Source organism: Miniopterus natalensis, chromosome 3, assembly GCF_054644295.1.
Source record: "Miniopterus natalensis isolate mMinNat1 chromosome 3, mMinNat1.hap1, whole genome shotgun sequence".
Lineage (NCBI taxonomy): Eukaryota > Metazoa > Chordata > Mammalia > Chiroptera > Miniopteridae > Miniopterus > Miniopterus natalensis.
The window spans coordinates 88,325,911-88,340,011 of NC_142083.1; the positions used below are offsets into that span (position 1 = coordinate 88,325,911).

Here is a 14,101-nt window from a genome sequence, read left to right on the forward strand (position 1 = left end):
ACCCGCACGGGCGCGAAGGCCGGATTCTCCACTTCTCAGGGCAGCTTTCGGACCGTGGGTGCAGCTCAGGCGGGCACAGCTCAGGCGGGCACTGCCGCCCCCCCACCCGGGCCCGGGGCCTGGCCCCCTGGAGCGTGCGCCCCGCGCTCCCGCCCGCCGCGCGCGGGTACACAAAGGTCCCCCGAAGCCGCCCCGCGCGCCCCCCCGTCCCGCCCCGCCGCCCCAGGCCCGGCGCCATTGGCTGGACGCCCCGGGGGCGGGGCCTCGGCCGCCCCGCCCCGCCCACGCCCCCTCCCCAATGTAGCTCCGGCAGTCGGAGCCTGGCGGCTGGCGGAGCGCGGCGGATCCCCAGGTAGGGCCCTTCCCCCGGGACCCCAGGAGGGTGTGGCGGGGTGCCCGCGACCGGAGCCCCGAAGCTGCCGCGACGGGACCTCGGCCTCCCCCGCGCCACTGCTGCCCCTCAGCCCCCCGTGGCAGGGTCCTCGGGCCCGCCGGCAGGGGGCTCCGGCGGGGACTCCCCGGGCTCCTAGGAAACCTGCCGCCGCCCAGGCCTGTCTGGGGAGAGGAGTTCCTCACCCCAGCGGAAGGGTGGGTGTGGCAGCCGCTGGAGGCGTCGGGAGCGGGCGTCGGGAGCACTTCCCCCGGCCACCTGTTTTCGGTTTGCAGGGAAGCCTCGCCTCGCCCCTTGTCCCCTCCCCTCCCTTTCCCGGAGCGCGGATGGGGTGGCCCGCGGTGCGCTGGGCGGGCGGGGGACGCCGCTCGGGGAGTGGAGCCGGCCGCGCACTTGTGGGCTCGCGGCGGGACCTCGGCCCGGCCCCGCGGGGAGGTGGGGGAGCCGCCTGGCGCCGCGCGATTGGCTGCCTCGGGGGGGGGGGATCTCCGGGCGCTCGCGGGCTGTGTTTGCGCCCGGATGGGGGGCCCCTAGGCGGAGCCGAAAACTTCACCCGCGTCCGCAGCCTCCCGCCCCTCTGGCCTAGCTGGCCGCGCGTGTGCAGGCCGGAAGTGAACTCTTCTTTTTGGACTTTTAAAAAGGAAGCCCCTGACCCCCGCCGCCTTTCTGGGGTTGAACTGGATGTGTGTGGGGTGGGGGGAGCGCAGGTCAGCCCGCCCGAGGCAGGGCCTCCGTTCTCATGGGGGGATCTAATGGCAACCCGGGAGGCCTCTCGGAGCCTCAGTTTCCCCTTTCGTAGACTGGGGATGTAATTTTTCCTACCCTAACCCGACGTGTGAGAATAAAAGGAGATGGTTGACCCAGCGCCAGAAGAAAGGTTAGCGACTGTTAACATTTTTTACTTGCTGTTTTGATATTTCTGTCTCTTGGCTCCCAGTCTTGCTCCTCCAATCCCTTCGCCAGGGGAAACTTGTAAAAACAATCGGTTCAAAGAAACCCCAGGCCTAAGGTCGTCCACTGACGTCCCCATTGCCGTCTAAGCCCCACACTTCTCAGCAGAGCTTTCTGTTGTCTTCCGCCTGGGTCTTTCCCACTTCTCTCCGTCGCCTGCACCCCTCCCCCTGGGCCTTTGCCCCTGCAGGTCCCTCTGCCAGGAATGACTTCCCCACTCCTGAAGTGATCTGCCCCCTCCTCCAGGCCAGGGGCCTCCCTGCCTCTGCTGCTCCCCTACTCCCCCTGGGTTCTCAGTGCTGGCCTGTCTTCCCTCCCCCTCCCCCCCCCCCCAACTGGCCCAGGGTCAGGGAACCAGGGTTGAGGAAATCCTGGGGGCGTGTGCCTGGGATCTGGGGGTAGGGTTGAGGGTGGGTTCCCTTGGGAGGGGATCTTTTCTTCTTTGTCCTGATTAATGGCAGAGTCAGGGCATTTGGTTTGTGTCCCATCAGCAGGGACAGGAATGGGAGGGGTCATTCCAGAAGGCCCTGTGTCTTGATAGTTCCACCATAAGCGGCTCAACTATTGTTGGCCCAGCCCATTGTAGTCGTGGCCCCCGCCACCACACCAAGTCTGCACAATGTCCCTGGGTGGCTGCCACTGTTACTGTCCCATTTGACAGATGAGGAAGCTGAGGTGTGAAGCAGTGAGGTCGCTTGCCAGGGTTCACAGAGGAAGTGAAACTCAGGCCTGCTGCCAGGGCCAGGGAGGCAAGGATGGAATGAACACCCGAGTACTTGCAGGGGGTGTGTGCTGGAGGTGCAGTCGGCTTCTAGTTACCGGTAAGGGCTTGAGCTCTCCCAGAAGGGGCTGTCACGGCTGAGCTGGGCCGAGGTGGGTCCCAGGTGGTCAGGGAGCTGGGTGACAGTCTCTGGGAGGGCAGGGCCGGAGTGCTAATGGTGGGGGAGTCAGGTCAGGCCGCAGTGCCGGAGGGCCTGCCTCTGGTTCCCGGCACACTGTCCTGGGGTTTCTGACCTCTTCCCAGCACTTGGGTCCCAAGGGCAGGCCAGCGGTTTCCAGCTGGGCCTGGGATGAGGCTCAGCGGTTTGCATCCACCCCCAGACGCCAGTGCTGGGGCTGCCCCCTCCTGCCCTGTTTGTATTTTTTTCTGTATTGCCACATCCTCCCCCTCCCCTTGACTCTTCCTTCATTCCCCCCCCCCCATTTGACTCCCCCATCTGGCTACCCTTGACTCCCCACACCCCACTGCTCCTTTTTCCTCCCTTCCCCTCCTTCCCCTCCTCCACCCCCTCAACCTTGACTCTCCCTCCCCCTGAACCAGGATCTCTCTGGAACAAAGGAGGGGAATGGGGCTCATTGTGGGCCTCTCTGGCTTCCTGGGCCCCCTCTGTCCTGTCTCAGCTGACTCACCCCTCTAGGCCTGCAAGCTCTCAGTTCTGCCAGGCTGGGCCTCAGCTGGGCTGGAGGTGTGGAAGAAAGGAGAGAGAGGTCAGTGTGTCTCTGCCTCAGTTTACAGACCAGGATCCCAGGTACACCAGGGTAAATTTATGACTTACCTAGAGCCTCCACAGCCCCCACCCTGTTTCCCTTCCATCCTCTTACACTGGCTGATAGGGGACCAAGTCCCTTAACCCACCCCAGCTCTGTGTGGCTCTGTGTTCTGTGGTCCAGTAGCATCTGCCTTCCTGGGGGGCCCTTAGAGATGCAGATTCTCAGGCCTCAGCCTCCAACCTTCAGAATCAGAATGAGCATTTTATCACCATCCCCAAAGATTCATGGGTTGACTAAAGTGTGAGGAATGCTGGTTTAAACCTGTCAGTGCCTTAGTTTTCTTATCTGTAAAATGGGGATGATAAAAGTGCCTCTCCTGTGGGGCTGATGTAGGGATGAATTGAGTTAATGTGTGTAAATGCCAGCACAGAACCTGACATAGAAGTTGGTGGACAGTAGAAAGAACACCTTCACTGCCCTGTCCCCCATGACTGGTTCTCCAGTGCCCTGTCTCCTTCCCTTTGTGTGGGCTAGTACTCACCTCACCTGCCAGCAGTAGCCTGGCCCTGGGGTGGGAAGTGTCTGAACATGGTGCCCAGCCCTCACCTTGCTAGCCAGAAACCCAGGGAAAGCTTGAGACACCCCCCTTTTCAGAGTGGGGAGCTTAGATATTTAAAAAAAATAGGCTTGGTGAAGTTTGGCTTTGATGAGAACCATGCTGAGAATGAAGCTCCCAATTTGAACCCAGATCTTGTTCACCTGTCTTTGTGCTCTCAAGGATCTGAAAGCTACCAAGAATGGATCCTTGTGAAATGAACTGCAAAATCCAGTGTAAATGACTGACAGCACTACTGCCAAGGCTCTCCTCCCTGCAGAAAGCAGCTGGCTCCTTGGCTCAAGACAGACTTTTCCTTTATGTGGCTGGTGGCTTTTAGGCTGAGAGGGCAGGAGGGGGGTTAATAAGAGATTTGCAGGATTGGATCTCCAGCCCCCAGATATGTGGGTGGGTCAAGGAGGCGCCTGGTGCCCGGTGGAACTCTCATAACCTTCCAGGAGGGACTGCGTGGCCTGTGGAAAATTCCCAGGCTATTTTGGGATGAGGCCCCCTTCTCTGCCCTTTCCCAGGGTAAAGGCCCTGGTGACCCACCCTTCCCTGGGGACAGGCAGGGTGGGAGTGGTTTCCTGGCTTCCCCACCTTTAGGCCCTGGGTCTCCTCTCCTGGCTGGGCACTCTTCAGAACCTAGGGGTGCCGACTGGTTAAGAGGGATAATGGCCAGCTGCTCATCTGAGACCACCTGCTTTAAAAATACAGCCCTTTACGCACACTCCCCTCCCCTGCTTGCTTTTCCTCCATAGCTTTTCCACTGTCGGATGTACTGTGTATTTCACCAGTTTATTTACTAGATGTGGGACGCGGGCAGGTTACTTGATACTTTGTGTGTCAGTTTTCGCATCAGTGAAATGGGGATGAAATGAGATGGGAAGTGCTGAGAACACTGCCGGCCCATTCTCTGTTCTCGTAGTCCTGGTGGTTGTGGGTCCCCCCTTCCTGCACATAAGCTACCTGAGGGCAGGAATCTTGCTGTCCCGAGTTCCATTCCTGTACATGGTGGGTGCCCAGTAACTCTCATTTGAACAGGAGGCAACATTCTTCAAGGTCTTCTGGTGCCAGTGTGGGCACCCGGTGTGCTTGGGGGCAGGGTGCGGCCCACCTAGCCCACTGGTGTGCACACACTGGCAGCGACAAGCCTGGGCCACAAGCCAGCACATGCACACTTGTATGCATGTGTTCAGATGCGCAGATGGCTCCAGAGTCATGTGTGAGCACACATACCTGTGCATACACACACACCACCCACGTGCAGAGTCACACACACCCATAGAGTCATGTGCACACACAGACACACATATACGCACATGTTCACAGACACATGCGTGCACAGTGCAGCAACTGTGACATGCCTTGGGCGTGATATTTGGCCTGAGTTTGCTGTAGGCCAGAGGCCCGTCCCAGGTGTGGCCTAGAGCCTCCTGCCGGCCTGAGCTTCCCGCACCTGTTTCCAAACTCCTCCCGGCTGCGGGCGTTGGGGGCGGGGCTAGTCGCGGAGGGCGGGGCTGCCGCCTCCAGGGAGGCCCTGAGGCCGCCCCTGGTGTTGCTGGGAGAGCAGCTGCCCGCTGGGAAGCCTGGACCACGCTGGTGGGTGGGGCTGGGTTGCTGTACTCCCCTCCATCTGTGTGTGTTGGGGGGCAGCAACAGGGCCCCAGAGCTGGCCCTTGGGTGACTGGCCAACCCCTCCCCCAGCTGTTTTCCTGACAGCTGGACTTTGACCTTGACTGAGGCCTCCCCTACACAGAGGCCATTCTCTCCTCCTCCCCCTCCCTACCAGGCCCATGGGGGGCGATGGCCCTGGGCCAGTCCTGCTCCAGCTGCCGCAGCTGCTCTTCAGCTCCGAGAGGCCAGCAGGGAGGTGGTGATTAAGGTTCCTGGGTCTCCCAGGCTGGACTTCCCACCCTCCCTCCCCAAGTCACGGGTGCTTCCAGTGCCTCAGTTTCTTTCTCTGCCAGGTAAGCAAGAATGTTGCCACCTGCAGACTGTGCAAGGGGCTGAGCACACATCAAGTGCATGGTAAACGCCAGCCAGGGCTTTGGGGTCTGATGCTGGGTAAGGAGTCTTTGGGCTATTCCCAGGACTGTGTCCAAAACCCTGTTCTGTGGCAGCTCCAGCACTGGGCCCTAGGGACCTAGAGGGGACCTAGTGCTGACCTCAGGTTGCTTACCCCACAAAGTCATGAGCTTCTGTTGGCATCTCTGAGGAACTGAGTGTATTGGGGGAGTTGAGAGGGCAGGGGTGGAGAGAGAAGGGGGCCCCAATTTGGGCCGGCTTCATTAACCTAGGGGGAGGTAATCATGGCAAGGGGAATGGAGACAGACAGACAAATGGGTATGAAGAAAGGAAGACATGTGGTGATGCTGATGCCCAGTACTTCCTGAGCTGGCCCTGCCCTCCTTTCCACTGTGCCTCCTGTCTCTTACCCACTCTGTCCCCAGCATCCATCACATAGTCTTTTTGTTGGCCTCAGTCATACCTGGGCCCTTGTCAGCCTCAGGGCCTTTGCACAGGCATTTCCCTCTACTTGCAAGAGGCTCGTTCTATTTTTCAGATGGTTGACTCTTACTGTTCAGGGCCCAGCTGTACCACATTAGGGAAGCACCACCACCCTGTTATTTTTATCTCCTGTGCATTTTTACCAGCCCTTTCAGAAATCTGCAATGATCTTTGAAAGGTGGTACATGGGCAGGCTAAATAGCCATCTCAGACCGGTGAAAAAAGAAAAATTTATTAAAAGGGGTTGGGAATATACAAAGAGAAGGGCTACACAGCACCGAGCCAAAGGGTACTGGGTCCATGGTGTCAGTGAAAATATATTTGGGACGGTGTAACAGGGAAGAGCATAGAAGCATCAGCAGGAGAGCCTAGGCTGGGCTGCTCTGGCTCCCTGAGAACTCATAGAAGGAAGGGGGACCTTGGGGGCAGGTTCAGGGGGTGAGCCCATTGCTCCCCTGGTTGCAAGTCTCATGCCCCCTCAGAGGGATGGAGACGGTGCTGGCATGCTCCCCCCATTGGGGAGCACATGCTGGGTCCTTTGTCCTGAGCCTATTTATCTCTCTCTTGCAGGTGGAAATCATAGGGGCGCTCTCAGGGGAGGGTCCAATAGAATATTCATCAGCTTTCCAGGTGTGCCCCTTCAGGGTCGTGGTCTCCAGTGATTGGCCGGCACCAGGGCAGGGGGTCATTAGTCAACAGAGCTGGTCCTGAGGCAGCCAGGGCCCCACTTGTCTGGTTTCTCTGCTTTTCTAGGCTTGGAGCTGAAATACAACTGAGGCCTAGATGTTGTCTTTAGAGAGGAACCGCTCGGGTCTAGACTGCATGACCAGGGATATGCTGGGGGAGGATAGGTTACCCTGGGGGCGAGGTTCTTGTTTTCTCAGTTTACCCCTTGCTGGGTATCCGGGGTTCCGGTGCATTTCTGTATGCAGGTTTCTGCACCTGATGTTCTGTATCTGGCCGATCTGACAGTCTTGTTCATATATCGATTTACCTGTTTATTCTCTGGCTCCAGATTTAGCCCTGTGTCTCTAATGCCATTAACAGGGCTTGGCACTGGGCACACGTTTATTGAGTGATTTTATGATGACAATTATACAACAATTATAGCTGACACTTACTGCTCACTTGTCTGGGTGAACAGTGTGCCAAGTACTCAGTGCGTATTATTTCATTTCAACTTCATGATCATGGTGTGAAGTCAGTACTATTATAATCTCCATTTCCCAGATATGGAAACGGAGGTCCAGAGAGGTTAAGTAACTTGCCCAAGATCACACAGCTGGCAAGTGGTGGGATTTGAAGTCAGACGTTCCTCACTCCGAGGAAAGGAGGGAGGTTATGCGTAGGAGTGGGGAGGGCAGTTTTCCACCTCACCTAGGTGTCATAGCCACTCTGGCCCCACCTGCTGTCCTGGGAGGCCTGAGTGGGAGTGGGAGAGCAGAGCCGCTCCCCCTTCTCTGGGCTGGCCCCTTCCCAGAACCCCATGCGATGGAACATTCCAGGACTCTATGACCTGTGCTGGTGGGTCATGCTGGAGCCCTGACCCCCAGCCTAGCAGCTGGGGCCTTTTTGAGGTGGGGGCTCCCCGGACTCACGGTCCTCCCTGGCTGCGGCTGCAGCTGAGAGAAGGGTCAGGAGGTAGCTATGTCACTTCCTCCAGAAGGCCAGCTGGCCTCTCCCTTCTCAGCCAGACAGAAGTAAGACCTGCCAGGGGCTGCTGGGGCGTGGGTTGTGGGGTGGTGGAGATGGGGTGGTGGTGGGGAGTGTGGGGGTGGAGATTTTGTTTTTTGTGGGGAGGAATCAGGCCTGTTCTTGGGTGGTTTGGGTTGGGGACAGAGGGGACCATTGCTGGGTGATTTAGATAGAAAACTTAATGCCTTGGGGCCACATAGTTACTATAAATGAGGGAAACAGGGTGGCGAACAGGGTTTCAGGATGGTCAGAGCTGCTAGTTTCTCTCACAAGTGGCCGGAAATCTGGATTTTGAGGCAAGCTCCTGGGATGTTTAAAAGATTGCTGACATTTTAAATTTGAAAACCCCATGAGAGGTATGTGAAGTCCATTGGGGCCCTCCCTTGTTGTGTGAACTTGGAGGAGGTCTGAGCTCAGGCTCCTGCGCTTCACCCCATGTCCCTACTAGAAGCCCTGAGCAGGTGCCCAGCGACGTCCACACAGCTGCCCCCTCTGCGGATGGGAAATTGGTCCCAGCGAGGGGAAGGGACTTACCGAGGCCCTCTGGCCCCTGGGCTTGGCTCTTTCCTCTTGACCTTGAGCCAAGACCATTAGAGAGGACTCCTTTGTAGTCACCATGTGGTGTTCCTGGGGCACAGCAGCCACGTCTTGATCTTGGCAGAACTTCCAGAGCAAGGCAGCCACTGTGGAGCGCACTCCCCCAGCCCTCCAGCCGCTCTGACTCCCACCCCTTGGTGCATGTCGAGGGATCCCCCAGGTTAACTGGCTGTCAAAGCCGCCTGGTGACCCAGATGGGATGGAAATGCACTCGGAGTGGCTGGGGCCTGGGAAGGGGCCTGGTGGAGATGCTGCTTTTGCCATGCAGGCTTGTGACAGCCCCAGGGGATCCAAACTCTGTCTGAGCCTGTCTTTGGTTTGTGTCCCTGAGTTTCCTGGACGAACACTGTGCTGTTCCCTTTTTTGCCTCCCCACCCCCCCACCCCTGGCGCTTAGGGTTCAGGAAATGTTTGAGTGGCTGGAGTCCTGCGAAGACTGGGGAGCTGGCATTCAAGCAAAGGCCGGCCAGCCCTGCCTGCCTCCCTAGCTCCTCCCCTCCCTTCTTTTCACAAGTATTTACTAAGTGCTCCCAGGTCTGTGCTGGGCACTGGGGACATACAGGGACCAGTGGCACCCTTGGCATAGGTCCGAGCCAGCATTTCTGAGCACAGCTGTGATAGAGGGAGGCCCCCGGCTGCTGTAGACCTCAGGGGAGGCGCCTGACCCAGCTGGGCAGGCTGACTTGTTTGTGGAGACATGACTGACCTTCACACTGAGCTCGCTCGCTCCTGTGTCCCAGCGAGAGCAATGAGTCTCAGCTGGCACACTCTCCAGGGTGGGGGTGGGCATGCATCTGGGGCCCTTCTTGCAGATGTGAGCCCCTGAGAGCCCCCCGCCCTGTCTCTCTCCAGGTCAGCCATGTCATCTGAACCTCCTCCGCCACCGCAGCCCCCCACCCACCAGGCTTCCGTCGGGCTGCTGGACACCCAGCGGACCCACAATCGCTCACCGTCCCCTCTCCGGAGCAATGTGGTCCCCAGCCCACTGCCCACTCGTCGTACGAGGACCTTCTCCGCGTGAGTCTTGGGCTGGCTGGGGGAGGCTTCTAGAGACTGGCCATCCCTGTGCCTCAATGTCCTGTTTGTCAAATGGGGGAGACGTGGGGTTGGGGTCAGGGTGAGAAACGAAAGTGCTGTTCGAACTCTGGAGGGCACTGCCCTAGGCCCACTAGAGCCTGTCATGAGCTGGGGGTGAGGGATGGTCACCACAGGTGGGAATTGCTTGGTCTTAAATCATTGGCCTTTAACCACACACAAGCCTCCTCCCTTGTGAGACCTTAATCTCCTCAGCTGCAAAGTGGGGACAGTAGGAGGGTTGCTGCGGTGCCGCAAAGGACACACATGGTGCCTGGCAGACGCAACCTCAGGCCCAGTGAGTGGAGGCCGCTGCTCTGATTAATAATTTGTCGGCAGAGATGCTCAGAGCTTTTAGTCTAATACCTGCTTTTTAAATGGGGACGCTGCGTCCTGAGAACATTTGCCAAGGCTACTGGATTCTGTGCGATGGCCCCCCGCGTTGTGCGGTGAACAGCCGGCAGGGCGTACGGGATGGCCCGGCCAGGCCGCCTGGCGTCTCTGCCGTGGGTGGTGCTGGGTGTGCACAGGAGAGTGGGGGCTGTTCCACAGGGCTGGTGGGGGCCTCACACTTCCCCCCCTCTGTCAGGACGGTGAGGGCCTCGCAGGGCCCCATCTACAAAGGAGTATGCAAGTGCTTCTGTCGATCCAAGGGCCACGGCTTCATCACCCCTGCTGACGGCGGCCCCGACATCTTCCTGCACATCTCCGAGTGAGTCCGTGGGGTCTGGGTGGGCTGCTTGGCGGGCACTGTCTTGGTTCCTCAGTGGCAGGGAGTGTGCGACTGTGATGGGTGCTGCGTATGAGGGTGGGAGGCCAGGCGTGTGTGATCTGGGGTGACTGTTCGGGAGTGGGGTTGTGAAACTGCACTTGGCGGTGCTGGTATGTCCTATGCTGCAGGCGACAGTGTGCGCGCGTGTGTGTGGAGAACCGTTGGGGTGGGGCTGAGTGCCCTGGGTATCTGGTGGATGGGGAGGGGTGTCCCTGTGAGCTGGGGAGGCTGTGTTTGGCCTCAGGGCGGTTTCCTGCCCTCCTTCCTGGAAGCGGCCAGATGAGGGCAGGGGCTGTCGGGCCCCTTGGATCCAGGAAGTTGGAGCTGGTCCCTTTCTCAAGTCACTTGCTCACTGATGTCCTTCCTTCCTGAGTGTCTGGAAGCCCTTGGAGGGCTCAGGGCGGGTCCCACACATTGTAGGCCTGGCGTCCTGCAGCCTGTGTTTCACTTCCCCCCTTCAGAACTGTGGGGTCCCGACCTGGCACCCCTACTCCCACCCATCCTTGGCCTCAGCATCCCCTGATCTTTCATTTCGATTTGTGGGAAAATCCTGCACAGGGTGAGGCAAAAGTAGGGTTACAGTTGTGAGTATGGGAGATGCAGAGTTTATCCTTGTATTAGTACTTATTAATTATTGGATTCATTTCCATAACGAACAACTGTAAGCCTGCCTTTGCCCAACCCTGTATATAGAAGCCATATATTGGAAAACGGGGCCCTATTGCAAATGTCTGCTGTGAAGGGAGAAGTACGCGTTCTTCATTCCCTCACATTCTTCCACATCGGTCTTCAGTAGGTCCCCCGTACAGCACAGACCTAAGATGCTGAACAGTGCACGTTGCGTACGTTAGTGCGTGCGGGATGTGCATTGCCCCTTTCCAGAAAGGCTTTGTGGTGGTTTGCTAGGGTATGCACAAGGCGTCATGAAAAATAAGCTAGTAAGGAAAACACGGGGGTGGCGCGAAGGAGAAAGATGGTTCTGCTGCTCCAAGTGGCTGCGCATTTATTCCTGTGCTTCCTGGTGGCCAAGTAAAAGAGGGGAGCCCCATTTGCTCTGTGATTCTTTTTAAAATATATTTTATTCATTTCAGAGGGAGGAAGGAAGAGGGAGAGAGAGATAGAAACATCAATGATGAGAGCGTCATTGATCAGCTGCCTCCTGCACACTCCCAGCTGGGGATCGAGCCCATAACCCGGCATGTGCCCTGACCGGGAATCCAACCACAATCTCCTGGATCCTAGGTCGATGCTCAACTGCTGAGCCATGCCGGCCAGGCTGCTCTTTGATTCTTTAATCAAGGCAAACCAGTTCTGGGGGAGTTGGCCTTGGTGTGCAGGATCTGAAGGGGACTCATGGAGTCTCATCAAGGGGGCATCCCCATCATGGGTGGGATGGGGATTCGTGTCCCGTAGAAAGTAAGGGAATCTTTCAGGGGGTGGTCCCAAGGGAGAGGACCCTTCTGTCTTTCTTGAAAGTTCACCGGGTTTCTGGGAAATTGAAGAGCCAGGGGTGCAGCCTGGGTTCCGGGACTCCTGGACCAGGCTTGCAGGCTTAGGAAACCCTCACCCAGGCTGTCTCTGAACTCCAGTGGGACCGCCTGGGTTCTCTCTCTGGCTCAGACTGGCTCCCCCTGCTCTTCTGTCCAAAAGGCCCACAGCGCACACGCTTACTGTAAAGTGTAAGCTCCCCAGGCGGCCGAGCTCCCTGTCTCAGCATCAGAGGTCCCAGGGAGCAGCTGGTTGGGTCAGGGGCTCCTCAGCAGGAGCAGAGGCTGGGGCAGCGTGGGGCCGCTTAAAGCACGGTGGCTCCCTCTGACACGGGGCGGGAGGGGCAGGTCGTCTTAAAGGGGTTGCCCTCTGACCAGTGGCGCGTGGTGTCCTGGGCATGGCATCACGCGGGCTCTTCTGCGTGCTGGGCGCTGAGTGTATTTTCCCGTGCCCTGCAGTGTGGAAGGGGAGTACGTCCCAGTGGAAGGCGACGAGGTCACCTATAAGATGTGCTCCATCCCGCCCAAGCATGAGAAGCTGCAGGCCGTGGAGGTGGTCATCACCCACTTGGCGCCGGGCACCAAGCACGAGACCTGGTCCGGCCACGTCGTCAGCTCCTAGGAGAGGCCAGGAGCACCCCTTCTCCTGGGCTTGTGGGAGACTCTGGGGGGAGGAGGCAGCCGGACTGGAGATGACATTCCACTGCCCAAGATACGGCTTCACAGCAGGGAGTACGGTCCCTTTCAAGTAGCTCCTGGAGGAAGGGGTGTCTGGGGCAGGCACGGGGTGTCTGGGCCACCAGCACAGTCTCTGACCATCACAACAACCTCACCATCTGAAAAGTATTAAAAGCATTGAACAAGGAGAGGCGCCTGGATGGTGCTGAGTGGAAGGTACAACCCTCGCCTAGGGGGTGGGTCAGGTGGTATTTCTCCAGCCCACAGAGCCCCCCATCCCTGTCCCCCTGGGGTTGGAGGCTCAAAATTCCGCTGGGTGGTGACATGGACCCTGTGTGTTTCCCCAGCACGAATTCCCATCCAGGCGCCCCCTCCTTGTGTCTCTTTGACCCTGAGCAGAGCAGGCTTTTTTGATTCTAGGCTTGGTTGGATCCAGGGGAGCTGGCTTCAAGGGGTAGGGGTGGGAGGAGTGTTAGGGGGGTTCTTAGGTGCCTTTGCAGCAGGTGTCACAGCTGGGGGTCGGGAAAAGGTTTTCCAGGAGCCCTTAGACCTCCACCTGGGAATGCTGTGCTGAGAGCTGAATTTTAACCCTCAGGAACCTGGTCTTTTCTGTCTCCAAGTTGAGTGATTAGGGCTCAGGAGCCATTTCACATTCAGTCATTTAACTGGTGAGTGGGGTGGGAGGAGGGAGTGGAGAGGGGAGGGTGTTTGTTTAAAAACAGACCTTTCTCCTGATCCATCCAGAGGTAGGTAGCTTGCTTTCTGACAGTCAGGAAAAGTCAGACCTGAAGGAGAAATGCTTTTAATGAAGGGGTTTTCCTGAAACAAGTGTGAAGAAATGCTTGTTTTTACACAACTAAAGCCCTCGTGGAGCCAGCTCTTTGCGCTTTGCTGCCGACTTTGCCATCCTTTGTAGACAGTTCCGGTAAACAGATCTTTAGCATTGTATTTGCTGTGCTTTGGGTTGGCTTTAGCTGTGATTTAAAAATAGAAGTAGATGGGTAGTATGTGTGAAAGATGTGGCTTATGTGTAGTCAAGACTCCATTTGTCAGGCGGGGAAGTGGGCCCTTTAAAGCTGGCTTTTGGGTAGACAGGATGTTCCAGGTGAAAGGCGGGACCTTTGTGCGGGAAGGGTCGCGACCTCCCCAAGCGGCTCCCTTCCCAGGATGCTTTGTCTTTCAGCCTGGGGGTGGCCTCCTCTGAAGGGGTGGGAGGCTGGAACCACGTTGCTGATGGCTGGTGCAGTTGTTGAGACAGAAGGCGTGCTGACGATGTGTGTGCAGTGAAACACCTTGGTTAAGTGACTGGACCTGCTTTTTCCTCGCCCATCATGCCCCTGAAGGGCCCTCTGCCCGCTGCCTTTGCCTTTTCCTGGGTCCAAGGTGACCTTTCCCCACGGGCCTTGAATGTTCCCCAGGTGGCCCCTGGAGGCCTGTTGGGTACAGACCACACTCCCAAAGCCACTTCTAGAGCCTGCGTCTTTCATGTGACCCCACAGACTCCGCCCGCCGGTGGGTTAGGGATTGGACCTGCTGTTCAGAGGTGCCCTGTGTGCGGATCCTTTGTAAACGGCTCTTGCAGCCCTTCCTGTGTGACCAGCTCCTTTGATGAGTATTACAGAGCTGTGGGATGTTAGAGCTGGAAGGGACGCCCTCCCCGCTCAGAGCCTCGGTAGACAGACTCAAGAGGCTCTGGGAGGCCTGTGTTGGTGATGGAGCTGGGAGTGGCATCTGGGGTTGCTAAATCCAGGCCTTTTCTCCCACTGCCACCTTCCTTCCTCTCAATAAAGTTTGTTTTGTGCAAGGCTGTGTGTTGTTTGTTGACGGGAGGCTGGCTGTGAGGAAGCTTTTCCAAAAGGG

General features: G+C 57.9%; 1 protein-coding gene across 2 annotated transcripts; it reads left to right on the forward strand.

Moving 5' to 3' along the window:
- The first annotated feature begins 296 nt into the window (after positions 1 to 296).
- CARHSP1 (calcium regulated heat stable protein 1) lies at positions 297 to 14,045 on the forward strand. 2 transcript variants are annotated; one of them, XM_087815656.1, is made up of 5 exons: positions 338 to 352; positions 6,510 to 6,569; positions 9,083 to 9,247; positions 9,894 to 10,016; positions 12,023 to 14,045. In XM_087815656.1, the coding sequence occupies exons 3-5, from the start codon at positions 9,090 to 9,092 to the stop codon at positions 12,183 to 12,185; spliced, it is 444 nt and encodes a 147-aa protein (XP_087671782.1). In that variant the 5' UTR covers positions 338 to 352; positions 6,510 to 6,569; positions 9,083 to 9,089; the 3' UTR covers positions 12,186 to 14,045. The 2 variants fall into 2 exon arrangements, with proteins under 2 accessions (XP_087671781.1, XP_087671782.1); XM_087815655.1 differs by lacking the exon at positions 6,510 to 6,569 and having other exon boundaries at positions 297 to 352.
- Positions 14,046 to 14,101: the final 56 nt, after the last annotated feature.